Below are 27,906 nucleotides of genomic sequence, written 5' to 3'. Positions count from 1 at the left end.
ATTACTAATCTGGACAATTTCATCAAGTACCTTCTTTAGTGAGTCTGGCATCTTCTTTGCGGCCAAACCTTCTCGGTGAACACTGCAGTGGGTCTATTTCATTAAAGGTGCTACAGTCTTCACCCAAACAAGCCCACTGATTTTCCCTGACACTGCAAAAGCATCATCTGGCAGTAGCTCTCCAGGATTCCAGATAAGGATTTCTGCCAGTCCTATCTGGAGGTGCCAAGGATTGAACCAAGAACCTTCTGCATGCAAAGCAGATGCTCTACCACTGAGCTATTGCCTATCCCCAGACAACAGGAAAAACTTGTCTCAATTGCTCCATTACAACAGAATAAAAAAAGCAACTGTGTCCCGAGCGTGCATGTTTTATATATGCAAAATGCTTTTTACAGGAAAGAGTGTTCAAACATGCTATTCTTACTTGTAATTTGAAATGGTACATCTCAGCAAAACTTTGCAGCATATGGTTCTGCTAACTGAGGGATCTTGCACCTTCAAGACATAGGTGAAGGCTTGGTCAGGGCTTGATAAAGGATTGGTGAAGACTGAATAGAAAACTACTGGAATTTTGTAATGTTGGTAATAGTAATAGTTTATTATTATTATAATTTCATCCTTCTGTGCCCAAGATTCATCCCTGGCTTAAAGAGATTAATTAGCTAAATACAATACTTGTTTGGAGTGAGGTTTTTATTCTTGCTGATTACCCAATAGGAATGACCAACTTTTTAATTTATTAGGATTCTGCCATACATCTCCCACCCCCAAATGTAGCCACATAGCTTCCCACAGAAAACAAGAAAATAAAATCCACACAGGCTACCTTTTGCACTAAACTAAATCATCAGAAGGTGAGCTGTTGTGCTAACCATAGTGTCAAATTGCTTAGCTATTTCCCTTGTCTGACTTGCAAGATGAGACACGAATCCCAAACTCATACGACACTGAAAGACTTACCTACCTACAAGCCGTGGGAGAATCCTCTAAACTTGATAGTCATTGAAAGCAATTAGAAGTTCTTTTCAGTTGAAAAGTAGAGAGCAAGGGGATGGGATCCCTTACATTCCCTCCCCCCCAATGATGAGCATGTGAACCTGCCCCATGGAGCAAGCTATCTGCATTTGCACTCTCCCTCTCTCTCTCTGCCCCCTCCAATCACAAGAGCCACAAGAAGCTCTGTCAAAGACTTTTGCCCAATCCCAGCTCACTTGCAATCCAGTAACTCTTTCACAAGTTTTTCTCCTGGGAGCAAACAGGTGCTGGTCACAAGCAGAGGCTGCATGATCCATGGAAGGCTTTCACTGTGCAATTAACAAGATAAGCGAGTCCTCCCGACAAGAGGATGGTGCTGAATTAGATTCTCTTTGTTCTTGTATCTCCAGCCTCCAACATCCTAAGGAGTCAAAGCACTCCTCAAAGCCCAGGCATAACGTCTAAAACATTGCATTTTGGGGCCACACTATCATCACAATTATATTCTATGCTAGAATAGAGAGATTTTAAGAAATATGCCCATGAAATCTTAGGTTCAGTTCCATGCAAGCTACAAAATGCAGCCACTCTCTCCAAACACTGACAGCCCAATTAGTGTATTTGATGGCATACAACTATAGTTCCTGAAAAATAAGCCTTCATAACTGTGGTGAGATGCTGGTGCAACTCAGACATACAACCAAACCATAGTTTGCACTAATTAGAGCTTAAAACCTAAGAATGATGTCTGAATTCTGAAAATTCAGGTAAACCATTGTTTAGAGTTGCTTGGCTGCTTAGTACTCCAGCTTCTAGGTACAGAGAAGCCTTCAGAGGCAAAGTAATATACTTATGCCTGTAAACTGAACTTAGTATCTATCTAGATGTTGAAAATATCAAACCAATTTTACAAAATCAAAGCTCTTCTTTGTGTGAAAAGGGGAGTCTTTATACAGCTCACATTAAAGAGAAATAAACAGAACTGTTCTGCAAGTTTTAGCTAAAGTGTCTGCAACAGCAATTACCTACAGTTTTACCCAGCTGTATTTTTAGAATGGCCTCAAGTATTATGAAATACATTCATATAGGAAGGATTTGGCCAAAAAGAATCTGAGATGCCATAAAGCCATCTGAAATGAGTCATATGTCTCTTTTCTTCAACATCCTGTTAATTTGGGAATGTGGAAACTATATTTGCCATTGCATAACAGAAGAGGGAGAATAGTGTTGTTTACAACTTTGTAACTTGAAGTGAGTTTGCAATGCTTGTTCCTTATTTACACAATGGGCACAGCCATTCCCTGCAAAGAATTAACTGCTCTATTTTTAAAGAGCAAAATATTTCCCCTATAAACAACATTTAGTCTGCCCCTCAGTTGGCTCCCTCCTTTCTAAGCTTTAGGTGAGCTGTTGAGATCTTTTTATTCTGCTTAGCTTTTCATTTGCTCTTAAGTTTTTGACCATTTTATTCTGCTTCTTGAATGCATTTGTTTGATTGTGTATCAGCTGGTTTTGTTACAAGCTACTTTGGGGGCATATAAACCAATTCATAAAAGCAAAATGTTCAAACCACTTTACATGTTATTCCAGTAACTATTCCAGTAACCCTGTGGAGTAGACACTATTATGTGTATGTTGCAGGGGGATGGGGCTGAAGCAATGACACAGTGGCTTGTCAAAGATCACCTATCATTTTTTAGTCAGCTGCAATGACTTTCGAACCAAGAACTTCTCAGTTTTTGTCTGCTATGTACTGGGTAAAGGTAAAGGTAAAGGAACCCTTGACCGTCAGGTCCAGTCGCGGACGACTCTGGGATTGCGGCGCTCACGTCGCTTTACTGGCCGAGGGAGCTGTATTTGTCCACAGACAGCTTTCGGGTCATGTGGCCAGCATGACTAAGCCACTTCTGGTGAACCAGAGCAGTGCACAGAAACATGGTTTACCTTCTTGACGGAGAGGTACTTATTTATCTACTTGCACTTTAAATGTGCTTTTGAACTGCTAGGTTGGCAGGAGCAGGGACCAAGCAACGGGAGCTCACCCTGTCAATGGGAATCGAACCGCCGACCTTCTGATCAGCAAACCCTAGGCTCTGTGGTTTAGACCACAGTGCCACCCGCGTCCCATATGTACTGGGTACCACCTCTCAGATATCATATTCAAACCCAGGCTGGTACAAAGAGGGTTGAAGGTGAGTAAGAAGTTATCTGTAGCTTCCATACTCACAGACAAGAGAAAAGTCAAGTTAGGATGAAACAGCAGACAAACAGGAAATGGGCTTTAGAGAACAGCTGAGTCAAGAGACTGAAGATAATGCCCAGGGTAGCTTTAAACGATACACTTCTAAAGGCAACTCACCACTCTCCAAGAACTTATTAGTCATTTTCTTAGACAACTAAAAGACCTGCAGTAAAGCAACAACTGGCTAGTTTAAATGATTGAATTTTGCTTGTCCTCCAACTCTGACCACTGACCTCACTGCACTCTTGGCTTCCAACTTCACAAGTCCCTTCCTGCAATCCAACTCCTTGCCCATGAGCAAGATACTTTCTTCCTCTGGAACTTCTCTCTTAGTGGTTGCTTTTTCCCTTTACTCTGTGCCTTCAAGGTTACTTATCCCCTTCAGGAAAAATTCCACATTCTACTGCTGACACAGTCACCCTAAGCAGCGAGCCACAGCAGCTAAGCCAATACCCGAGAAACAACTACGCAGATAGGCGGATGGCAGCCAAGTTTCAAGTCTATTACATATAAACATTACTAATTCATGTATATGATATAGTTCCCTTTTCATCAAACCTAGCCTGTCTACTAAGAGCAAACAAGACTATCTTCTGAAGCCGTAGAGACTAACAAGATCTGTTGACACAGGGAACCAAACATGCCTGCATTTCCAGGTAACCAGAAATTCTGAAGTAATCATGAAAATGTATATAACAGAACCAATGAGATACAGAAAAATAAAGATACCTTATTAATGTATTCTTTATTATTCTGTTTTAAGTGCTTCGTTAAAAGTTGTTTTTCTTCTACTCCACCCTAGCATGAAACCCAATGTCATACCCCTTAAGTTATGCAAATACCCAGATGAGGCCTGGTTTCCATTCAGTAATCAAGATGATATCTGCACTGGCTGAGCGAGAACACAGAAAGTTGTTTTTGCACTTATGAGCGAGGAGGAGGAAAGTACACACTTGGACTGTGGCCACAAACCCCTCCCTAATCTACCTTGAAGCATGATTGCCACATGGAAGACGGATTTAAAATTTACTGCATGTTGCACATTGAAGGAAAATTATATGAAAATAATTTATAGATGGTACCTAACTCCAAGTAAATTGGCAAAGATGTTTAAAAGTGAAACAGGTATCTGTTGGAAATCTCAAGAAGCAGAAGGAACGTTTTATCATATATGGGTGGTCATTCGAATAGTTAATGATGCTTTGGAAAGGATTTATAATGAAATGAAAAAAATGGTTTACAAGAATATTCCAAAAAACAAACAAACCAGAAGCATTTATTTTGGGTATGGTACAGACAGAGGTACCCAGGGCACAGAAAAAGCTATTTATGGATGCAAAGACAGCAGCTCAAACTTTGTTAGCTCAGAAATGGAAGGTGGGAGAGGTTCCAAAGAAGGAGGAATGGCAACTGAAAATGATGGACTCTCCAGAGCTAGCAGGCCAGGCCAGCAAGGTAAGAGAACAATAAGAATGTGTGTATAAAGGGGAATGGAAATTATTTGTGGAATATTTGGAAAACAATTGTAAGCAAGTGAAAACACTGGCAGGATTATTGTAAATTCAACAGTATAATATAGATTAAGATATAATGGAAAGGGGGAAACTAGATGGAAGAAATAGAATATGCAGTTACTTTTGGAAGTACAAGGAAAAACAAAGAAAAAATGGGAAGTCATTGGATGTATTGCTGTATATTTAAAGGTGGAAAATGTATATTTGAAAATTTAATAAATAAATTGTTTTAAAAAGCAGCATGAATGCCAAATCAAAACACAAAGAGGATAAAGCAGCATTTCACTGATGCAGCAATCCTTACCTGCACACACCTATGGCTGGATGATCATTTTCCAGTATCACTGAATTACTTTAAGGGTCTCATTTTTTAAAGAATTACTTACAACTCAATACAATAAAAATCACATGCAACATTTAAAATAAACAATAAAGAATGCATGCCAAGCATCATAATAAAAAAAATTGCTAATAAAATTGGGCCAGCTACGAGGGAAGCAAAGGTATAGGTCTGACATTTAGCTGTGGCTTGTTCTGCCTTTTCATACAGCACGCTCGCTACAGGAAAGCTTCAACCGCAATTTTATGCTAATGACCAGACTGCATGAAAGATTAACCTCAAATTCAACTTCAAACTACTTTCTAGTTCTTGTTTGGAGGCAAGCTGCCATTTATAGAAGCCCTAGTTTTCCCAATTCAGCTATCACAGCAAATAGAAAGCTTCTCAAATAAGAGGAAATCTGAGCATGTGAGAGGAGCACCTAAGTAGGGATACCAAACCATGGTTTGGCTGAAACATGATAAACTGTGCCTAAACTGTATCAGAGCTTTCCACAGTATCACTTGGCTACTTCGCTGTGTAGCCAAGATGAAATAAGGTATTAAAATATTCTGACATGTAGAAATTGACATGTGTTTTAAATCTGCTTTTAGTTTAACAGTTGGTTTTAATTATGTTTTAAGTTTGCCTTTCATTGTTTGTTTTAGTTTATGTAAATGGCTTAGAGGTTCTATTTATAATCAAGCAGTATATAAATTTTGTTAAACAGATAAAAATAAGACTGATTTATTTCAAATGACAGTTGCTGTGACAATAGAATTATGACCACTTGCACTGACAAGTCCTGTACATATCATCCTCTGGTATCATTTATAACCAAGACTGGGTACATGTGCAAAGATTTTCACAAGCTGACAGAATAGTTTTCTAAGCACTGCAATAGAACCAAATTTCAATCGCTATGGCAACCTGGCATCTAACATATATTTCCAGCCCTATGATCTATACACTGAGTCGATACAAACAAGGCATACAAAGAACCCCTCTTCAGCAGCTGCCCCAGAATGAATCACTCTTACTCTAGTCTAGATGAGAGTAAGTCTCCCAGGCAACGTCCAGTTATGCCACAAACCTTAAGCCATGTGGGTCAAGCTGGTAACACAATAAATATTCCCATTTTAAAAACGTAATTGAAAAAGCATAATAAATATTCAGTACAATAATTGAAGACATTGTTATTAGTCAAGAGATTAGAGCTGAGTTGGCCTGTCTGTAAACTGATCCAGCAAATACTCTCAATGAAATGCCTATATTTCAAAAATGCCACTATCATTTTATTTTGTTATGGTTACCATATGTTAAAATGGCTACTCATGAAGGATGCTTGCTGCTGAGTCCTGCAGCAGTCAGTGTTAGAAACTGAGATATGAAAGCTAGGAGCTAAATAGCACCTTAAACCTAGGTTATGGGCACAACAACGGAATGTCTAGGCACACTTTTTAAATAACAAGAATACAAAGTTGAAAATGAATAAACTGCAACTAAAATATTAGTGTATCTGAAGGTGTGCATGCACACGAAAGCTTATACCAAGAACTAACTTAGTTGGTCTTTAAGGTGCTACAGGAAGGAATTTTTTTATTTTAAAATATTATGTTCATTTTTCAAATGATCTATTCCTTCCCCTGCCCACCCCTCTAATATACTTAAGAGGGTCTCTTCTCCAGTCTTCAGAGAATAGCTGGAAGTAGGGAGGCAGAAAAGGGTCCTCCTTTCCTTCCACTCTGCAGTTTTAATCTGAAATTTTAGGCGCAGTACTGTGCCCAGAGCTCAGAAACAGCTCACACTGATGAAATTCCCTGTAGCAAAATCCACCTAGAACAATGGGCGTTTTGAACACTGGCAGCAGACCTAGTCAAATCAAGCAGCATTACAAAGCTTCTCTCATTAGCTACCTGCTATAACTGCAAGTCTCTCCAATAGGGAACACAGGCAAGTCCTAAGTGGCAAAAGTGAGTGCTTAGTGGAGAGTTTCAGACTAGAATTTGGGTGCGGAGGGGGGGCGGACTCAGGTGCAAATTTTCACTTAAACCATGAGGTGGGCCAATAGCACAATCACCCAACTTACCTCTCACTGGGTGCAGTGTTCGAAACTCCCATTGTTCTAGACACATTTTACAACAGGGAATTTCATAAATGCAAGCAGTTTCTGAACTCTGGAAGCACCTAATATTTCATATTAAAACTGCCACTGCTGAGGGTTTGGGAGGAGAAATTCCTTCCCGCTAGACTTCCAAGAGATTGCTGCAGGGTCAGGCAAGTTGATAGGTTCCACCTCTCAGCTGGCCTTACAGAAAGGCAGTGTTTCCCTCTCAGAAGCCTTGGACTGGCTGCCCTTAGGCTAGGAGTACAGCTGCCTTTTTCCTCCCTCCATCCATCTCATTCCCATCTTGTCTCAACCACTGAAAAGGGGCAGGGAGCAAAGCTCTCACTGCCTTGTCTGGCTCTTTCCTCAAGAGAGCTACGAAACTCTCCCCCCACCCATCAGCCTTCACTGAAACTGCTGGAGGAATGGGCTTGCCTACAGAATTAATTGCACAGGAGAAATTAAACCTTGGGTGGAATTTCACACATGTGGGAGATGGAAGGAGAACTAGGGAGAATGATCTAGACAGGAGTGGTGGTTTTCTAACTTCCCATCCACAGTGCACTTGAAAACTGCTGAGCATCTTGGTGGATCATTTAAATATTTTTCTCTGTTTAGCAACTCTAATGCACTGTACTTTACAATGTTAAGGAATTCAAACTGTAATACAATAAAATACAATGTATAAGAAACAAAAGAAGCAATTTGGGCACCATTATGGGGGGAAAGGGTTTTCAACCCTGATCTGGATCTACCTGTTACTCAGAAGTAAATCCCAATTGAGTTCAATGGGGCTTCCTCTCAAGTAAAATATGAATGGATCGGGGACCTGAAAACTTTTCTTTTGAACTCAATATGTTTTGTTTAGGTTTTAGCTGCCTTGTTTAATGCACTTTTAATGTATGACGTGCTTTTAATTTTAAATATACTAGCCAGTTAGTTATGATGGTTTAAGTAGCACATGTTAAAGTGTTATCTACTTCAGACTCTCACAGTGATGCTTAAAATCAAAACAAATTTTGGAGTGGGATCATTGTAGGACACTCAAGGTGGGTGTCTCTACCATCAGCTGTATAGGCCTTTAATATGTGTTAACTGTACAATGGTACCTCGGGTTAATTCATTCCGGAGGTCCGTTCTTAACCTGAAACTGTTCTTAACCTGAAGCACCACTTTAGCTAATGGGGCCTCCTGCTGCCGGAGCATGATTTCTGTTCTCATCCTGAAGCAAAGTTCTTAACCCGAGGTACCATTTCTGGGTTAGCGGAGTCTGTAACCTGAAGCGTATGTAACCCGAGGTACCACTGTAGTGCCAAAAAGATATATTTATATGAGGGAAAGAGGGTGGAGGGAGAATCCATGGCTTGTCTGCAGAGTGGAGAGAAGGGAGGACCTTTTTCTGCCTCCCCACTTCCAGCCGCTCTCTGAAGACTGGAGAAGAGACCCTCTTAAGAATATCAGGGGGGCCAGCAGGGGAAGCATGGCTTTGTTTTTGGTTTTTTGCAGTCTTCAGATGAGGACTGGGCCTTGTGAAAAATGAACACAATATTTTAGCTGCAGTTCATTCATTTTCAGCTTTGTATTCTTGTTATTAAAAAGCGCACCTAGACATTCATTGTTGCACCTATAATCTAGGTTTAAGGTGCCATTTAGCTTCTAGCTTTCATATCTCAGTTTCTAACACTGGCCAGAAGGCGGATCCCATGGAGAGTCTCATCAGTGGACATAATTTAGAGGCCTCCGGTTAAACAAAAGCTTTATTCTAAACACCACAAAAATGAGGAATAAGTACAGCATCACCAAACAGTGCCAAGGAATGAAGTCACAACTGTGCTCATTAACTTTATTGACTATATTTAGATTCCCAATTCAATTATAGTTCTCTATATGTCATATGAAGTAGAATTAAAACAAGATAAAATCACAAATTCATTACAATCTAAAAACAGCACTAGAGCAATTATAATGAATGCTTTAAAAAGCAGTAAAATACAACCATAAAGAAACAGCAAAAAATAAAAATTAAGAACAGCAGAGTTTAAAATTACTGTCTCACTATAAGAACAGCAGTAGCAGAGAAAGAGAATGCCCAATTAATGACATCCAATATAGGCAGAAAAATTGTTTTCACTAGAAATGTTTACAAACCAGCCCAGAATATATTATTTGTCATCTTGTATAATTCTAATACAAAACACAAAACGACAGGGGGAAAGTTCCCACACTTGTTCCCTTTATATGTCTATAGTATATTATAGAAATAAAAATAACTCCTGTCCTCCTCTGCTGAACTCTGTTCAACAGGGTATTCCCAAAGGAGTGTAACGGCCACACATACTTATGCATACACACACACACATACACACACACACAGAGAGAGAGAGAGAGAGAGAGAGGAGTCTATTGGAAATTCACATTGCAATACAGTACATCATAAGCTCCTGGCCTTTCTAGAGCGTTACAAGCATGATTGATGTTTTATGGACTGGAAGAACCATGGGAGGGCTGAGACTGCAGGGAGGGGAAGGTGGTAATGAGAGGGGAGCTTTATCAAACAAAGCGTATGGAAAAACTCTGGCATCCTGTAAAACATTCCTGCATTTGTGTAAGCGCACTTATGTTAATTTACATATACAATAGACAAAGATGTATCTGGACCTGTCTCAGCAAAACAGCAACTTCAACTGTACTCTTTAGGGTGCAATTGTAACATCTTCCAAACTAATTCAATTTTGCAGCAAATTCCCCCAAATCATTGTCAGGATATTTATACAAACGTCAGACTTACAGGAAGCCATTTGCAAGGTTGCAAGTAACACTTCCATACAGACAACTAGCTTGTCAGGCCCTAAAGACAGCTCACAGTACAGTGGTACCTTGGTTTACGAACTTAATCCCTTCCAGAAGTCTGTTCTTAAACCAAGGTGTGCTTTCCCATAGCAATGGTGGATTCAATTTACAAATGGAACACACTCAACAGGAAGCAAAACATGTTGTTATTCCAAGTCAAAGTTCACAAACCAAGACACCTACTTCTGGGTTTGCAGCGTTCTTAATCCAAGTTGTTCATAAACCAAGCTGTTCTTAAACCAAGGTACCACTGTATACTTTTATAATCTGCAAGATACTGACACTGATACTTTTTACTACCTTCACCTTTGGTAATGTTATCTTTCTGACCTTCCTTGAGGAAGAGGAACTTTATGCCAGTGATCTTGCCTAACAGATTTGCTTGCCTGAGCTAATAGATACGCCCCTTATGACTAAGTTTGTAAACATATTTCTCAAAGTTGTTTTCTTTTTCAGTGCTTTCATTTACACTTTAGTTCTCCTGCAACATCACATAGTATAATAAATTCTGCTTTAACACTGCATGTTTTACAGAGTAATATAACTGGTTTAGCCAAAGGCAGCAGTAGTCCCTACCACACCTTAGCTCCAGGATGGAGTTGCACAGGAGATTCAAGCAAGCTAGCAGCCTCTCTCAAACACAAACACCACATTTAAGAGCAGCCATGTAGCTTTTCCTCCATAGAAGGAAACCTCAGAAAACAACATTAGCAAGGTTTCCTCACTTTAGTGACAAGATGCAATCCACAACCCATTGAACTGCAAAACTCCAACTGAATTTTGCAAATTCAAAAGAGAGGCTTTTTGAGCACAACTCAGACATTTTAGAGAAAAAGAGAAGTTACAAGAGCACAGCTGAAACACTGTAAAACACCCTACTATTGATTTACTTCCTACTGGAAAGGTGAAAAGAACTCAAAGTGAAATAACTAAACACAACATACAGTACTCTGTTTCCATGAGCGTACTGAAAATGTAAAGCAAGTGTCTCAATGTTTATTACCACCATGAAATGAACAAAAGGCCAAACATGGAAAGTCTTACATTTGCACCACAACACATATCTCAATAATGTAAATATTGACTGAGGCCATGTGTACACACAGAGGAATCAAATTACCCAGCATTTCCTGTTGAAACTTTCCCTCCCCATATGTTTTATTGCACTATATCCACCTTCCAGCATACTGTGGCCCAGTTCACTGACATGGCCTAAATTCAAAAATACAAGAGGCACCTTCGAGCACATTAAACACAAACAGCCTCTTCAGCAACCAACCAACCAATCTTTACTGCGGTCGAAGACCAGGCAGCAAAGTTAGCAACAGAAACACAGCCTCTTCAGCGTCCTCCTTGGTGGGTTTTGTTTTTCTCGCTACTGCTCTCTCACTGGAACAAAGAAGATAGAAAGAAATTTCTGCATTCTTTCCCATTTGAAGGCAACGAACCCCTTGGCCACCTCCTCTCTCCAGGACAATGCCTTGCCTGCCAGCACATGGTCAGGATCACATCTGCTAGACTTCCCTCTCTAAGAAAGTAAGACAAGCTAGGCAGAACTGTAGAGGCCAAGCATTCCTGAGCCCACAGAATGGGAAGGAGAAAAATGAGGCCTGCAAAAACATTCACGGATAGATGAATGCAAAAACTACATATCCTGTGCTTTGGGAGGTAGGAGTGCTGCAAATGTTTCTAAAAAGAGCATCTTTCTAAAAAGAGTAGAAAATGTGATCCCTCCAACATCTCCAGCAAAGGCCCAGGATGGTCCCCTGCTGAGAAAGGGTCTGAAATCGAAGACTTCCTGCTCCTCTTGCAGGCATCCTTTCCTCGCGGCCCCCCCCCCCGCCTTAGCATCAGTGGACCATAGAGAGAGAAAGGCCACAAAGGAAATGAGAAGCTCAGGATTTGGGGTGGGAAGTTATATAAGGAGGCAGCCTAGCACTGTACACGCATAACGAAAAGGAGATGCACTGCTGTTTGCACACGACAGTGGGAGACTATCGAGAGATCAGAGAAAATGGTTTAATGGGATCAGGAGGGCAGAATCTGCACGCGGAGTCTCACCAGGAGGGGATCAGAAGAGGAACAGGAAATCTTACACAGAACCGGGAAAGTGAGGCAACGGCCACGAGGCAGAGCCTGTCAAGGGTTACCACAACTTTAAGGCAGGGAAAAGCCCAAGCAAGACCAAGGGAGACGCGCTTGCCTCTTCAGGTGCGGCCCCCTCTTTGTTGCTCTGGCGTGTAAGGTGCAGGAAAGGGCGGGGCGGGGGGGGGGCAAGAGGAGGCGAAGATCGTGGAGAAAGCGAAGGCCCCTCAACCCCTGAAGTGGAATAAGGGGGGGGGGGAGGAAGAGGGCGGACTCAAGAGAGGGGGTCGTGGGAAGAGCAAAATCCCAGAGATCTTTTTGTTTCCCGGCGGGGGGGGGGCGAGCTCGAGAGACGGGTGTTTAAATAAAGCCGGGCGGGCGAAGGGCCTGGACGTGTCCCTGGAACAAAGGAGAGCGGGGTTGGGGGGGAGGGGAGGGGAGGGGAGCGAGGAAGATGAAGGTGCCTGTCAGCCCCCCCCCGCCCCCACTCACCGCTGCAGCACCACGAGGAGGGCGATCCCTGAGGGAACTTGGCCGAGTCGGGCGCGAGGCAGACGCTGGCGCCGAGGTGAGGGCACTCCATGGCGGCGGCGAAGGGCCGGGGCGCGACGTGAGGCGGGCGAGGCGAAGCGCAGGCCGGGACTGAGCGGGGGGGGGGAGGGGGCAGGCCGGGCCCGGAGAGCAGCGCTCGCTCCGCCTTTTCTCTCTCGCGCGCGCGGGGTGGCGCCGCTACTGCGCCTGCGCCGACCGGCACCTCAGCGCCCGGGAGCCCTCGAGCCGCCCGGCCGCCATCGCGGTCTTCCTCACAGGCGGCGGCGGCGGCCCTTTCCTTCTGCCGCTTCTCACAGCGAAGTCCCCGTCTCGGAGGACCACTCGAACCCCCCAACTTCGAGACCTCCCGCCGCCTCCGCCTCACGGAGCTTCCGGAATCGTAGTTACGGGAAGGCGGGGCGAAAGGAGCCCTCGGCCCAAAAAGGCAGAGTTCAGCGGGGGGGGCGGGTAGAGCAGCTCCCCGCTCGGCCCATTGGTGTTGTTTATGTGGCGCGAATGGGAACCGGAAATGAGCGGCTCTTGGCTTTGTCTCTCGGGGAGTTTGACGGCGCTCAGGCCCCGCCCCTTCCTTCCCACCACTCGCTTCGCCCAGGAATCCAGGCTCCGGGTTTGTCTTCCCACCGCCTGGCTCGGCTTTCCCAGCGACGGCTGTAGCTCCTGCTGTTCCCCCTTTCACCGCTAGGGGGGATGGAGCAGAAAACGAGCGTTGTCCTCGCTGCCATCCCTGCCGCCTTGCGCTAATCCTGAGATGAAGGCATCGCAATCAGACTTCTCCCTTTTTTAATTATTATTAATTTCCGCAATTGCTGCTAGTGGTCGCCTTATAATGATAGCTGAAAATGATTATCAACGCATTTCCCAAACACATGCACAACAAAGCAACTTAAAACAATCACAATTTAAAATGCAGTAAAATCCAATTAGTAATTAAAGTTACCAAAAGTAGAAAACAGCAGCAGAATAACTTAAGCAGCTAAAACAAATCAATGAAAGGGATTGAGTAGAAGGCACAAAAACAAACATTTTTGTTGTCCCCAGTGAGGTGTGCCTGACACCCACTTGCACTTCTTCACAACACACATCATTTGAACCTTGACAAATATGACTTTATGATTTTATTTATTACTACATTTATATCCCGCCTTTTCTCCAAAGAAGTCAACCTAGCGTACACACTTCTCCCTCTCAACAACACTGTGAGGTAGGTTAAGCCGAGAGTGACTCAAAGTCACCAAGTGGGCTTCATGGGTGAATAGGGATTTGTGTTCTGGCCTCCCAGGTCCTAATCCAGCACTCTAACCACTACGCCACACTGTTTGAGCATAGTGGAGGTCAAGTACCATCTAAAAATTACTTTATAAAAGTTTTCTTTTGAAGTGATTCTGCACAAACTGCAGCTTACAGATCAAGCACAACGGAAGCCCCACATAGAGCTCATTGCAGTAATCAAGTCTTGAAGTAATCGGTTGTAAGGGAAACCTATGCCGGGAAAATGTTGTATTTAGAGGAGATAGGTCAATTGGTTTATACAATTCTTCCTCATTGCTTAGGGAGAAATGCGACTCATCATCGTGGGAAAGTTGCCAATCTAGGAGAAGGAAAATCTGATCTGAAACCTCTGCTGCCTTTTGGGATATTTTCAAGAGAGAGAAAAAGGCTAGGAAGTAAACACTACATGGAGTGGAGTCACCAAGACAGTTGGATGGCCTCTTGTATGCCTCCTTCCAGCAACTCTTGCAGACAGGCTGCTGCCAAATGTATTGTTCTGCTTTCCTTTGGACCACATCAGTGAGACTGATGTCTGGACAGCGCAGGACCTTCCTACGCACTGCCCAGGCTTGAGCCCCAGGGAGGTCACTTCAGTGTTGCTAACACAGTGGTTTGGCTTCACCCCTGGAGGCACGCTTCATCAGTGGCGTAGCATGGGTTGTCAGCACCCGGGGCAAGGCAAGTAATTTGCGCCCCCTAACCCGTGGATTTGCGCCCCCTAACCCGTGGATTTGCGCCCCCTAACCCCCAGATGTTGCGGCCGGTGCGGCCGGCCCCCCTGCACCCCCCACGCTACGCCACTGCGCTTCATTGTCTCTTGGGACAAATGAATGACAACAACCTCATTGCTTATTGGTACAATCTCTTTGAGACTGTCGACGGTTTTTGTTTTTTGGTTTTTTTGTTCTCTAATAATAAGTAGCAGCAGGGTTTGGGAAGATCCACATGGCCCGGCTGGAGGCTGAGTGCCTGCCAGTAGTAGTGCAACTGCAGAGTTAATTAAGTATGCTGGCCCCTGTATTTTGGACTAGCTTAACAGGTGGGAGGAATTTAGATATTAGGCCAGCCAGCTAAGGGTTCAAATTATGTAAATCTCTCACATGGGGTCAGACTTTGGAGCTTCAGTGTAGACGCTGACCAGGAGGGTGTCATCTTCCTTTCTTCTTCATTCTTAATAAACTACATAAAGTTTGGCTTTGGGTTCTTGCATATATTTGCAGGAGAAGTGTAAAATCTCCCATGAACATAAGTCACTTGGCTCATGCTACAGAAGGGGATGCCAGAGAAATGCCGGTTGCTCGGATCCAGAGAGCTGGTTGTTTATTAGCGGAGAGCAATGTTGATGGAGTTTGTTTTGCCCTGGAGAAAATTAAGTATACTAGATGCTATCTCAGGGTCCCTGGTTAAATATTTGCTTAGGATCCAAAAATCCATCATTGTCAGAGGGCGCTGTAGGGGTCCAGCATTACTGGACAGTCTTCTAAGTGTAACTGGCCTACTGCGCAAGGCAGTTTGTGTAAAAAAAAGGCTTAAGAGGCTTCTACTTGCCTCCCCTTCCATTACAGTGGTACCTCAGGTTACATACGCTTCAGGTTACACACTCCACTAACCCAGAAATAGTGCTTCAGGTTAAGAGCTTTGCTTCAGGATGAGAACAGAAATCGGGTTCCGGCAGCGCGGCGGCAGCTGGAGGCCCCATTAGCTAAAGTGGTGCTTCAGGTTAAGACCAGTTTCAGGTTAAGAAAGGACCTCTGGACCTGAGGTACCACTGTACAGGGATTTCCTACCCACCCAGTTATGCTGACCCACCTGGAGAACCTGTGACCTTTTGCATGCAAAGCAAGTGTTTTCTCACTGAGCTACAACCCCCCCCCCCAGTAAACTGCCTTGGGTAGTTTTTTGTGGGAAAGTGATGTATATTTAGAACCAATACAGTCACAGTGAAGGAAGTGACCTTTTGAAATAACACTGAGGAGAGGACCTTCGGTTCCAGCAGCTTAATTTTGAAGCCTTTCAAGCATGGTAGCTGTGGGCATTGGTCTCCAAAGAAAATACATTTTCTCCCATACTATTTCCACTGCTGAGCACCAGGGGGCTCCAGGCACATGCTCCAGAACTCATACTTTTTTTAGACACTGAAGTGCCTTAACAAACTAATTCATTGTGCATTGCTGTTATTTCTGCATTTTTCAGTGGTAATCCGTGAAAAACAAGATGGTCTTAAGTCATTGAAAACTGTTTGGTAAGTTGAAATTTCTGGTTTTGGAATACACTTTCAGATATTCTATTCTGATAATCAGCTTTTACACCAGGCATAGGCAAACTCGGCCCTCCAAATGTTTTGGGACCACAACTCCCATCATCCCTAACTAACAGGACCAGTGGTCAGGGGTGATGGGAATTGTAGTCCCAAAACATCTGGAGGGCCGAGTTTCCCTATGCCTGTTTTACACAGTATTCTAAGTAACTGGGAAGTTAAATGAAAAAGATATCGTATTAATTAATAAAGGAAGAGAGAAGACAGCCTAGGACTAAACAACTGAGGTAATCAAATCTAAGTGTAAGTCAAAAGAGCCAGGTTTCACAGCTAGGGAACCAGAACATGGGTGTGGCCAGGGGGCAGCTGCTCCCCCGTCAAGTTAATAAAAATACTTAACTAAAAGTAGAAATAATCAGAACGCTTGAAATTGAAATGCTCACTGAGACTTGGGTGATGATATGGCACATTTTAGTGACACATCTGGCAACCCAACTGAGTGATAGGCTGTGTTTTGTGAACTCGCAAAGTGCATCACAGGTAACTCTCTTCTAGAAGCTTCTCATGGTTTCCAGCATTTTCTCCTGAGAGTGCGCACTTGCAAGGACTGCCTAGGAACTGTTCTTGGTACAATTCATTCCGAATCTGATGAGGACAAGTGGGTGTCCTGCCAACATAAATCCTGGCTATGCGCAGGAGCCAGAGGTCTTACCTTTCCAGCAACCAGGTGGCTCAAAGGAGGGACCACCTATCGTCCTTCCTCCTGAGAAGAACCCTTACTCATGAGCAGCCCTTTCTTCTGGAGCAACATAGCAACTGGGCTTTCAGGCATGGTTTTTGTCATTGACTTGCAACCTGAGCTTGGACCTTTCTCCATCTGCATTCTTGAGGGCTGGGGGGGGGTGGTGGCTCAGCCTCTCCCTCTAAATGTGCTGGGAATCTGTTGACAATTAGATTGGATCCTCCGGAGGTGGCTGTAAGGAGGCCCCCCCAAATTCATAGGGTCTTCAAGGCTAGCAACAGGGGGCCCTACCTGCTCTCCCAGGTCTTGGGCCAAGAGGAGGTCCAGGTCATCGTCCAAGCAGTCAGTTTCTGACTCTGGCATTTTTAAGAGCACCCAAAATATTCTTTTTTTATAAAAAAAATTATTGGTTTTTTTACAAGAACAAATTCAAAATAATAAAAAGAAAAAACTTTTACCATATCCATATATGAGATTCTCTGAATCCCATGACTTTCCCCCATCCCCTGCAAGGGTCCTTAACATAATTTTTCTAAAACTACATTACGTTCTCCACAGTTTTCATCGCTCTAAATTAACCTTATTTTTCGTTTCTTCACAGGTCCAGCTAACATTTTTATTTGTTTACAGTGGTCTCCAGTGCGGTTTTTGGCGCTCTGCAGAAATACAGGAACCATTAAAGGGCTGGGGCTTTTACCAAGGTGCACACGGCTGTTTCTGCATATATATCTTTAATAGTAATTATGTAAAACATATTAATTTGCTGGCAGTTGTGCAGAGCATTTTGCACAAATGAATGTCAACCCATACTGGTTATTGGAGCTGCATTTGAGAAAGCAGCTATGAAATTGTTTTTAGAAGATTTAAGCAAAGATCTGAGAGTTTCCTTTCTCGCTTCGGAATTTTGCTGAGCTTTTAGATGTGTAATTTCCTAAATGCCTGCATTGTTTTATGTTGCTTTGGTTCTCTCAAATTACTTGTGATCTAGGCAAGACAGGTACAGGAGCCCTGAGAGAACAAAATGTTGGCAACGCAAGTAGTCAGAAGGGAGTCAGCCCATATTCAACTTATGCATATCCAGTGGCCCTGCCTACCTACCCCAACTGCCCCTGAACCTTCTATTGGGGTTTCTCCCTTCTTCCAGTCACCTCCCACTAATAACTTCCTCTTCCCTCTCAGCCACTCTGTCCATTGTGACATCACAGGAAGTTTGTAGCCCGTGGCAACTGCTTAGGGATGCATCTGTACGGCCTCCTATCCTGGTACTGGAAAGGGGAATGTCATGAACATTACTTAGATGTATTTAGAAATACCTTGATTTAGAAGTAAAAGATGGCTTGCTTAAGCTCTGCTGTTCCCTTCATTGCTGCTTTCGGGGAAAGCCTCGTCGGCTTGTAGCATCCATGAAAGGCAAACACAGATACGGTGAGGGGAATGGCCCTCATTCAACAGTTATCATTCAGCCACCTCCACTGGCCAGCCTGCCAACCTCTGCTGGCTTCCACCCATAAATATCCAGTGGTTCATTCGCCCAGAGCCTGGAGGGCAGCCTACACCGCTATCTGAACATGCAATTCTCAGGCATACCATGTCTGGTGGGTGACCTATGTCCACTCTCTCCATTCATACTTACCCCAGAGTCAACACACAAATATCCACACAGCTTTTGTCAATGGCCTTCTGAAGGTGAATTTCAACCAGCTTACATGCACAAACTTCAGCCTCCTTCAGCCCTGCGGCATCCTGGGCTTCCACATGCTAATCACAGCTTCTGCCAGGTCCATTTGCCTTCTCTTTGCTCCACAGAATCTCATTGATGGATGATGGCCTCCTTCCATTTGCCACTTCGCCTCCATGCAGAAGAAGACCACCAAGTACTGAATAACACAGCTGTTGTCCACCGTGTCCTCTTCAAGCTTTTGCCTTGGGCTTTCCCTTTGGGCTGCTTTTGTATATCCACTGAGCTTCCGTGTGCTTATGTGACATCACAGGATGTCCACAGCCAATAACAGCAGCTGAAGCGGCATCATCATCATCACCTCAGGCCTCACAATGGTGGGTGCCGCTCAGCAGCCATTTTCCCTTTGCTTGTTTGCTATGTACAGCTCACTCCTTATCTGTAATGACACCAGAGAAAGGCATGCCATAAATCCACCTTCCCATTTTGATTCTCTGGCGCCCTATCTGCATAACCTAGCAATTCAAAAATATAGATGTGCTTTTACTCTCGCAAGATTGAATGTACAGCCCTCGGCTGTACTTGAGGGATGATTCCAACAGATTCGACACGAAAAATGCTTATGTCTGTGGAGATGGCAGCACCGAATCGGTGGCGCATGCCCTTCTGACTTGCACTCTTTATAAAGACTTGAGGAATGAGACTATCACCCCTCTTTTATTGTCCATTCTGGGTCACCCAGCCACTGCCACAGTGTCCTTTCTCTTGGCAGATCAAGATGAGCAGGTAACAGCAAAGGTTGCAGGGTTTTTAGCTGGGGCAATCAGAATAAGATCCACTATTTGTGTTTTATATAATCTGTGTTTTATATAATCACCTTTTTATTTCTGTTCTGTGTATATTGCAATGTTCTTTTGTAGCTATGGCCTATGGCTGACGCAAATAAAGCTTTATTCATTCAATGGTCTCCTAAGTAAGTTATGAATTTTTCCCATTCTTTTTTAAAGACATTATCTTCTTGATTCCTGAGTCTCCCAGTCAGTTTTGCCATTTCAGCATATTCCAGCAATTTAACTTGCCATTCTTCCTTGGTCGGTACTGTTTGTTCTTTCCATCTTTGGGCTAGTAGCATCCTTGCAGCTGTTGTCACATACATAAATAGTCATTTCTGGTCTTTTGGGATATCGGAACCTTTAATTCCTAATAGAAATGCTTCTTGTTTTTTAACAAATGTTATTTTAAACATTTTTTTCAATTCATTATATATCAATTCCCAAAAAGACTTTGTTATCTTACATGACCACCACATATGATAAAAGCTACCCTCCCTTTCTTTGCACTTCTAACAAATATTGGTGCTTGTTCTATACATTTTGGATAACTTAGTAGGAGTCAGATACCACCGATACATCATTTTCATATAATTTTCTTTCAGCGTACAACATGCTGTAAAGAGCACCCAAAATATTCAAGACAGACAGAAGAATGTTGCATTCCCTTTAAAAACCACACACCAGCCATTTAGTTGGCTGAGTTGCACCTATATACAAACTCGGTCACTTTTCCTCTATCATAAACAAAACTGTTGCCAAAATACTCTTAAAGACGGTGCTATTTTTGTAGCCATGTGTTTCCTTGTAAACCACAGGGGCTGCCAGCATGGACTGTGTTGGTTCAATTCTTTGTTTAGCCAACTCATCAGTCAGCTCTTCCCCGTATTGTGTTTGAAACATTTGACACTGCTGGTGCTAAAGCAGGCCAGTTACAACCCCATCCTCAAATCCTCAGTCAGGCCCTGGCTGAGGCACCCAGGGGTTTGGAAGGGCCTCACTGGTCCAACCCAGCCATGCCACCATTCACAGCCTTCCCCACCAAGTTCCCGGGTGTTTCCAGTAATGGTGCCTCTTTTGAACATGAGCCAGCTCAGCTTGCATCCATCCTACCGTGTGGTGTTTTTTTTTTGGGGGGGGGGGGTTGGCACCATTCTGAGGACCCCTTGAATCTGCAGTCCTTTCTCACATCTTTGTGGGAACATTTAAGGGCTGCTTAAGCCCACCTAATGTGGGAGAATGCCTGCATGCCTGTGTCTGCATTGCTGCTCCTCTCTCTGGATCCAGGGGTGCCTGATAAAGTTGGCAGCACTTTCCAGATGGAAACATACAGAATCATACAGCGTTGGAAGGGACATTTAGTCCAAGCCCCTTCCTCAGTGAAGGGTCTGCAATGCAGAAAGGCAACTACAGCAGCTCTGGCCTAGCTTCCCTTTAATTACCTCAAGTGAAGTAATTACCTCCACCTCCCAAGGCAGTCAGGCAACTTAGCGTTGGACAACTCTTGCCATTAGGACATTTATCCTTAAGCTCAGCCATGCAGATACTTGTGAGATGGGGGGTGGAGAGAAAAATGAAGAGTGGCTGCAAAGAGAAGAGAGTGTTAGGTGTCACTAGCATGATGGGGTGCAGAAAGATCAGTGGGGTGAGGAAAGGGGGCTAGCTGGAGATCAGAATAAAGAGAACACTAATGGAGGTGCTAGCTGGACCATCAAGAAGGCTGATTGCCGAAGAATTGATGCTTTTGAATTATTGTGCTGGAGGAGACTCTTGAGAGTCCCATGGTCTGCAAGAAGATCAAACGTATCCATTCTTAGGGAAATCAGCCCTGAGTGCTCACTGGAAGGACAGATCCTGAAGCTGAGGCTCCAATACTTTGGCCACCTGATGAGAAGAGAAGACTCCCTGGAAAAGACCCTGATGTTGGGAAAGATGGAGGGCACAAGGAGAAGGGGACGACAGAGGACGAGATGGTTGGGCAGTGTTCTTGAAGCTACAAACACAAGCCTGACCAAACTGCAGGAGGCAGTGGAAGACAGGAGTGCCTGGCATGCTCTGGTCCATGGGGTCACAAAGAGTCGGACACGACTAAACAATAACAATGGGGGTGCTTCCCTGTGGTTAACCTTGCAAACCAGACTCTTCAGCTTTGCTGTAGTCATCAATAAACACTTGCTGGGCCACAATACCTTTGCCACAAGACCAGGCACTATTCCATGACAGCACAACAGATAAGAAACCACATTGTGCTTTGGAGTTCCATGTGACAACAGCCCAATTGATTATGGGAGCAGTTGGACTATATCTACATTACATGAATCAAATGCTAATGAGACATTCCTCCAATGGAGTTGAAACCACTCAGTTCTCCAAGTCAAGACACTTTCTAAAAAAGAATCTGTCTCAGCTCGATTTTCACAGAACACCTGTGCCAAAACCAATATATCCTAAATCTGCATCTCTCCACCAGCGCTTCATGGATGCAAATAGGGATGCCCTTGTATACACCCCATTGCCATGTCAAGATTTGCAGCCGGGCTCTTCCCTTCTCCTCCACTGTCTGCTGCATGCTGTGTGTTCCTCCTTTACTGATTCCAAAGGGAAGTGGGTGCTTGTTTTCTGCATTGAAGAAAAAGTGAATTGTCTAATTGGTTGCTGAATCTTCAATGCTGGCAACAGGACAGCAACCCCCACAGTACCTGAGGGAGAATGGCACACACAGCTCTGTCTCCCAACACCTCACTGCTGCTTCTTGCACCCCAGCAGCCATCTTACTCTGTATAATGTTAGAGCTGGCTCTTATAAAATGCTATCACACTTCCTTACGTTATACTTGTGCAGCTGTACTGAGTGAAATATACAAGTGCACATTCACCTTACACTGACATGCTAAACACCAGGGTTCAACCCAGGGTATGGAACTGAACCCTAAAGAATTACAGTGCTAGCCCCTGACATCATGATGGTGATGCATTGTGAAATGTAAAAATAGGGAGAAATAGGGATGGTGATATACCAGGATCAGAGGCAGCTAGAGACTTTTAAAGAACAGTAAAAGTGGGCTCAGTAAAACAATATCAGATAAACAGAATGGCCACAATCCAGTACTATTGAATGCACATAAGCTTATTCAAATGAATGAGTTTGAGTGTCCTTAAATAGATTTAAGGACACTCAAACCCATTCATTTGAATAAGCGGAACTGTGGCCAGTTAGAGCAATTTATTTTACTTGCAGTGACTATGAAGAATGTGTCTTTCCTGTTCACAGAGCTCTGTTTCTTGAAATAATGTCCGTTTGTGCTCATGAGTAAACCGGCCATATTGGGAGTCTTCCTGGCCACCTCCCATGCCTCAGCACAGTCAAGTGCCAGAATCCCTTCCTTTGAGAGTTCCAGCCGACCCACACAGCAAGCCTTTCATCGGAGCCCATTTTTAACCAAGCAACACTTTAGTAATGACAGTTGCCAGAAGCCCCAAACCTTAAATGAATAACTTGGTCTACCTTTCAGCATCCACCCATATTTTGCTCCCTGCTATAAAAAGGCAAAGGTGCCTTGGCTGTGGGATTAGGTCTCCCTTGCTGTTTGTTTTTGAAAAGCCGTGGAAATGTCAAATGAAAGCCACATTAAGTTTTGGGTCACCATTTGTAAAGCATCTAGTCATTCATGCAGCCCCTTTGCTCAGAATCAAAAGCTTTTTGCTTTGGCCTTTTCAGTCCAAAGACTTGGTAAGCAGGAAGACATACTGAATGTAGATTTTAGCACCCAGAAGTTCACCTCACTGCCTTGACCTTATTGTTATTAAAAATAAAATTTAAAATCCCTAGCAGACCCACCAGTTGTTGCAGGAACCCAAGCAAGGGAATGTTGTGGTCCCACCAAGTCTCAATGTTGTATCCACATGCTCAGTTCTGTTGTGGGAGAAACATACTGAATGGCACTGAGTGGAGGCACCTTCTCAATCTATTCACCTCCCAGTCTCTAGCAGTCATATCTCCCTCCACCAAGTCTAAGGAAAGTCTGATGACCATGAGAGAAGCTGGACACCAACTTCCCAAATGTGTTACGTTCACTCTCCCAAACTACCTGCCTTTCCTGTGCTTGGCTGTGTCCAGTAACCTGCTGCTCAAAGCCACCTGGCCTGAATTATTAGCACCAGATGCAGATTGCCATGCAAAAGAATTGGGAGAGGGTTCTATTGTGGTCCTCCTGTCTAAAATGGGGCCCTACGTGGCTCACATAGTCATTTGTGCAAGTCTTAGCACTGAGTATAGAAACATATTATACTAGAACTCTCTTAAATCCACAGTCCACTCCATTTATCCCATCCTTTCAGACAGGGACAGACCTTTTGGCCCAAAACTAGAAACCATGTTGACCACACCCCCATCTCTGAAGAATTCGCACACCCCCAGGACCCGACATTTGGCAAAATCATTACAGCACTTCCTAGCGACCCTAACTTGATACACAGAACCCCTGTGATTGGAGAAGGGTGCTAACTTTCCCTTCTGCACACAGCTGAGCTGCCTGGGTGTACACAGATGCACTATGTCCTAGTTGGCGGATCACCAGCTGAATCCTCAAAGAGCCTTTGAGAGAAAGGAACCGTTTCTTAGGTCTAAGAAAGAAGACCCTCAGTCTATGTTTAAGCCAGTTGGGAAGAGTTGGCACTCCAGGATACCAATAATGCAATCTCTCTCTTGGTTCTTCCTAAAACACGGAGCCAAAATGCACAAACACAGTTTTCTTCCCACCTAATTCACTACAGTCCGGGCCAACCTGCCGACACTACCTGCATTCAAGTGGCTGGTTAGAAATGAGCCTGGCCCGGGCACTATGTTAACAGGAAAGTCAACCAAATCCAAACTCCTCCTCACCCACCACCTGCCTTTTGTCTTATCCCAAGAACAAAAAACAAAAAAATAACATCAGCAAGAATATTATTGGCCCAAAAATGGAAGCAAGAAGTATTACCGACAATTGAAGAATGGAGGATGAAGTTAATGGACTATGCAGAACTAGATAAACTAACAGGAAGGATTCGAAACCGGCGGGACTAGAAATTCACGGAAGACTGGAGTAAATTTACGGACTATTTGAAAAGTATTTGTGAAGATCAGACGACGTTTGTAGGTTTGCAAGAAGTTTTGTGAGGAGTATTATTGGAACTATTGCAAAAGTGGAGAAGGGGAAGGATGATTTGTTAAGAGATGTAAAGGCAATATAAAGTTAAGAAATGCATAAGAAGTGGTTAAAATGGTGGATCATCAGAGGTGCTGATGGAAGTCTAAAAAGATTGTGTAAGTGATAAGTTTTGTGGTACATTTTATAATTTATATGTTAAAATCAATAAAAATTATTTTTTAAAAAAAGAACAAAAAACTCAGCAGACACCAACAATAAGGGGTCTTGCGTGCAAACACAGAGGGTTTTTCTGCACTGAGCAGGCCCCCCCCCCTTCTTGCTAAAACAGGACTCTAGCTCTTGTGACTGAACAGGAGCTTCACAATGTGGTGGGTTTTCAAGGCTAAAATGCCCTTAACAAGAGCAGCAATCAACCAAGAGATGTAGCCTATGGTCGCCTAGCAAAAAGCAGACCTTGGGGGCTCATCAACACTAATTTTTTCTGCTTGCATTGTGATTTCTCAGCATGGGTCTGAGAGGCTTTTATTTTGTCTTACCACTTCCCCTGGGAAAACCCATAGTTTACTACTGAATCAGAACAAAACATTAATCTGCAGAAAACCTGATTGACATTTGTTCTGGGTCAGCAGGTTTTCCCAGGGAAAGTGGCAGGACAAGTCCACTTACCCTAAACGGTCAGGCTGCATTGTGGCCTGACCATGAGCCTGGTCAGCAATCCAGCAGCCAGCTGGGGAGGGCTGCAGGTTGCCTGCAGATTGGCCTATGGCAGGCAGGGCTGGGGTCCAGGGATTCCCCAGGGGGTGGGCTCAACCAGCCAATGGGCCTTGCTTGGATTCGTCCCCTGAGGAACAAACTGAGGTGAGCCCAGCATTCCTCCTCAGTTTTTCTGTTGGATCTGCCACCATTCCTCCCCTATTTCATATGCTTTTCTTTCATCCTAAGACCTTGCTAGAGACATTATTGGCTGTTGTATTCAGAGCCGGGCAGGAATTTTTCCATTTGGCAAATTGGCACTGGCCATTTGCTTTTCACCTACCTCACAGCAATCATCACAACTCTTTGTGAGGTTAGGAACTGGGTAAGCCTTAGTTTTGGCTGGAGCCTGGAGGCGAGGTTGTAGCCTCCACCTGCCCCTCCTTGGTTGTTGTATTTAAAAAAAATATTTTTATTAAAGTTTTCTTGGTTTACAAAGGTATGCACAATGTCTCTTTTTTCAAGTTACATTTTCCATAGGTCAGTTTCATTTGTTGAGACATTAGGGTTACCTTGGTTAAGGGTATCCCATTAAAGGGATCCATGAGGACTTGCGTTTGTCCAACGCCGAGATGGGGGTTAGGGACATAGAACTCCTCCAGCGGGGACCCCTTAGGGGGTGCCTCTATTTGATGTAAGTCTTAGGGGGGCCCATGTTGTGGTTTCCCCTTAAATACACTCCCAGCAGACGGGCTAGAGTTGATTAAATGGCTTCGCCTATGCCAAACTGTTCACATCTGTATCCAATAAAGTTGTGACCTATCTGAACCCAAACCTATATTCTGCTGTCTTGCATGGTTCTTCCATCATACAGGGAGTGAGTGGGTCACAGGGCCTTGGCACGCAAAAAGAAAAACTTTGGGGACTCATGCCTAGAAATCATGGGACAAACAAGTGTGGGTGATCCCAGTGCCTCTCAGCTTCCCTTGTGACATTGGTAAGAAAAAGAATGTCACAACAACAGCAAAAAAAAGAACTGGAGCCATGGAAGCAGCTTTGTTATTACAGAAGAGGCTATTTATGGAGGGATCCAGCTTCAGGGCGAGGGATAGCCAGGCACAGTGTGTGAGAAATCCAAGCAGGACCTCTCCTTTCTCTCTTACCTCACTTGCTCCCTTTTTAACTAGACGGCCAGCCTTTCCAGCGCACGCAGACAGAGCAAATATAGTGATTTCACCAGTGCATCCCTATGATTTGTGTTCCATATAAAGCCCACCTTGAGCATCAGATATTCAGCTGCAAGCAACTGCCATGTCTAGGAGTGCTTGCATGACTGGGGAGATCAGGGTGGATGGAGGGGGCAGGGTGGCTGGTTGCAATTGTCATAAGCAATGACAGCTGAAAGTACTGGTGCTGAAAGTCTCCAAATGCGGGGAACAGAATACCTGAACGAACACCAGCCTGCCTCTGTGCTGAGATCATCATCGGAGGGGCAACTTGGCTGAGGGCCCTTTTGTTGGTGGCCCCATTTATGGAATGCTTTCCCCAAGCAGAGCTGCCGGGTGCTTGCTTTGCTTTCCAGTTCCAGGCTTCCCCACCGTCCACCCCACTTGAGCTTTTTAACTGAGATTACTTTATTGCTTCCCGTTTTGTGCTTTTTATTTTCCTTATGATCCAACCTGCTGAATGACAACTTCCATCATCCCTGGCCATGCTGGCTGGGGCTGCTGGGAAGTGGAGGCCAGTAATACAAGGCCACAGATCTAGACCAGCTTCCAACCATGGGCCACACGGAGAACCTTTTCCAGCTCAGGGCTGTCTCATGGAGCAGGTGGCGATGGGCATCACTGGCCTCCCTGCTGCTTGGATTCCTTTGAAGTTGGACGCATGTAAATTTATATACCGTCCTTCAGCACAAGATCTCAGGGCGGCTCACAATATTGTAGATGCTTAATTCAGTCCCGCTCTCTCGTCTGCTATTCGCTTGCTGGTGTTTCCCTCTCGCGTTTCTCTTTTAAAAGTTACTTGATGTTTTATTGTCCATTCACAGGCGCCGCTGCTCCAGCGCCCACACCATTCCCCAGGAAGGGGCAGCGGGGCACCCACATTTTTTTGCGCCGGGGCCGCGCACGCCGCGGGGCCGCGCACGCCCGACGCCCGCGCCCCCGCGACGCTGCTCCTCTCGGCTTCCCGGGCCAGACCTGAGCCAGGAGCGGAGCTGCGACTGCGCGAGAGGGAGCGCGCAAGAGAGGCGGGCGCCGCTGCCGAGGCCGGGCGGGAAGGAGCTGGCTGCTCCCGGGGCCGGAGAAGGGGCAGCGACGCAGCTTCCCTCCACCCCCGGGCCAGACCTGACCCGAGAGCGGAGCTCTGGCTGCGCGTTGGAGCCCGGCTCCAGGGAGGGAGACTTTCCTCTCACAAACGCGCCGGGGCCGCGCCGCCAGGCGGGCATCCTGCGCCCGGTCCCCGGACTAAGCTGGGCGGCCTTTGTCCAGGGCCGGATTTAGGTTGGATGAGGCCCTTTCTATGTCCAGCGGTCCTTTGTCCACAACAAATGGTCGCTGTTTTTTGTGTTGAATATATGCCATATGGTAATTGATGGACCTAACAGGTATCCAAAGCCACTTGCACATGTTTCCATGCG

The 27,906-nt window shown here is 44.5% G+C and overlaps 2 protein-coding genes and 1 long non-coding RNA gene across 5 annotated transcripts in view; 2 read left to right on the top strand and 1 right to left on the bottom strand.

The window, feature by feature from the left end:
- The window catches only part of USP3 (ubiquitin specific peptidase 3), a 42,017-nt gene extending 29,299 nt beyond the window's left edge, over positions 1 to 12,718 (bottom strand). The window contains exon 1 of one of the 2 annotated variants that reach the window (XM_081170614.1): positions 12,588 to 12,718. In XM_081170614.1, the coding sequence (XP_081026740.1) occupies positions 12,588 to 12,678 (91 nt within the window). In that variant the 5' untranslated portion in view covers positions 12,679 to 12,718. The remainder of the gene's footprint in view (positions 1 to 12,587) is intronic. The other variant, XM_081170613.1, reaches the window with a different exon arrangement.
- LOC308573601 overlaps positions 1 to 27,906 on the top strand; it is a 169,985-nt gene that overhangs the window by 31,112 nt on the left and 110,967 nt on the right. The gene's annotated exons all lie outside the window — the stretch shown is intronic.
- Positions 27,547 to 27,906, top strand: part of CA12 (carbonic anhydrase 12) — a 30,353-nt gene continuing 29,993 nt past the window's right edge. For both annotated transcript variants that reach the window (XM_081170677.1, XM_081170676.1), the window contains exon 1: positions 27,547 to 27,769. The gene's annotated coding sequence lies outside the window, so the exon portion shown is untranslated. The remainder of the gene's footprint in view (positions 27,770 to 27,906) is intronic.

This window comes from Podarcis bocagei (assembly GCF_964188305.1).
Source record: "Podarcis bocagei genome assembly, chromosome: 14".
In the NCBI taxonomy this organism is placed as follows: Eukaryota; Metazoa; Chordata; class Lepidosauria; order Squamata; family Lacertidae; genus Podarcis; species Podarcis bocagei.
Note: the sequence above shows the minus strand (reverse complement) of the source record. Positions and strands in the feature narration are given on the sequence as shown.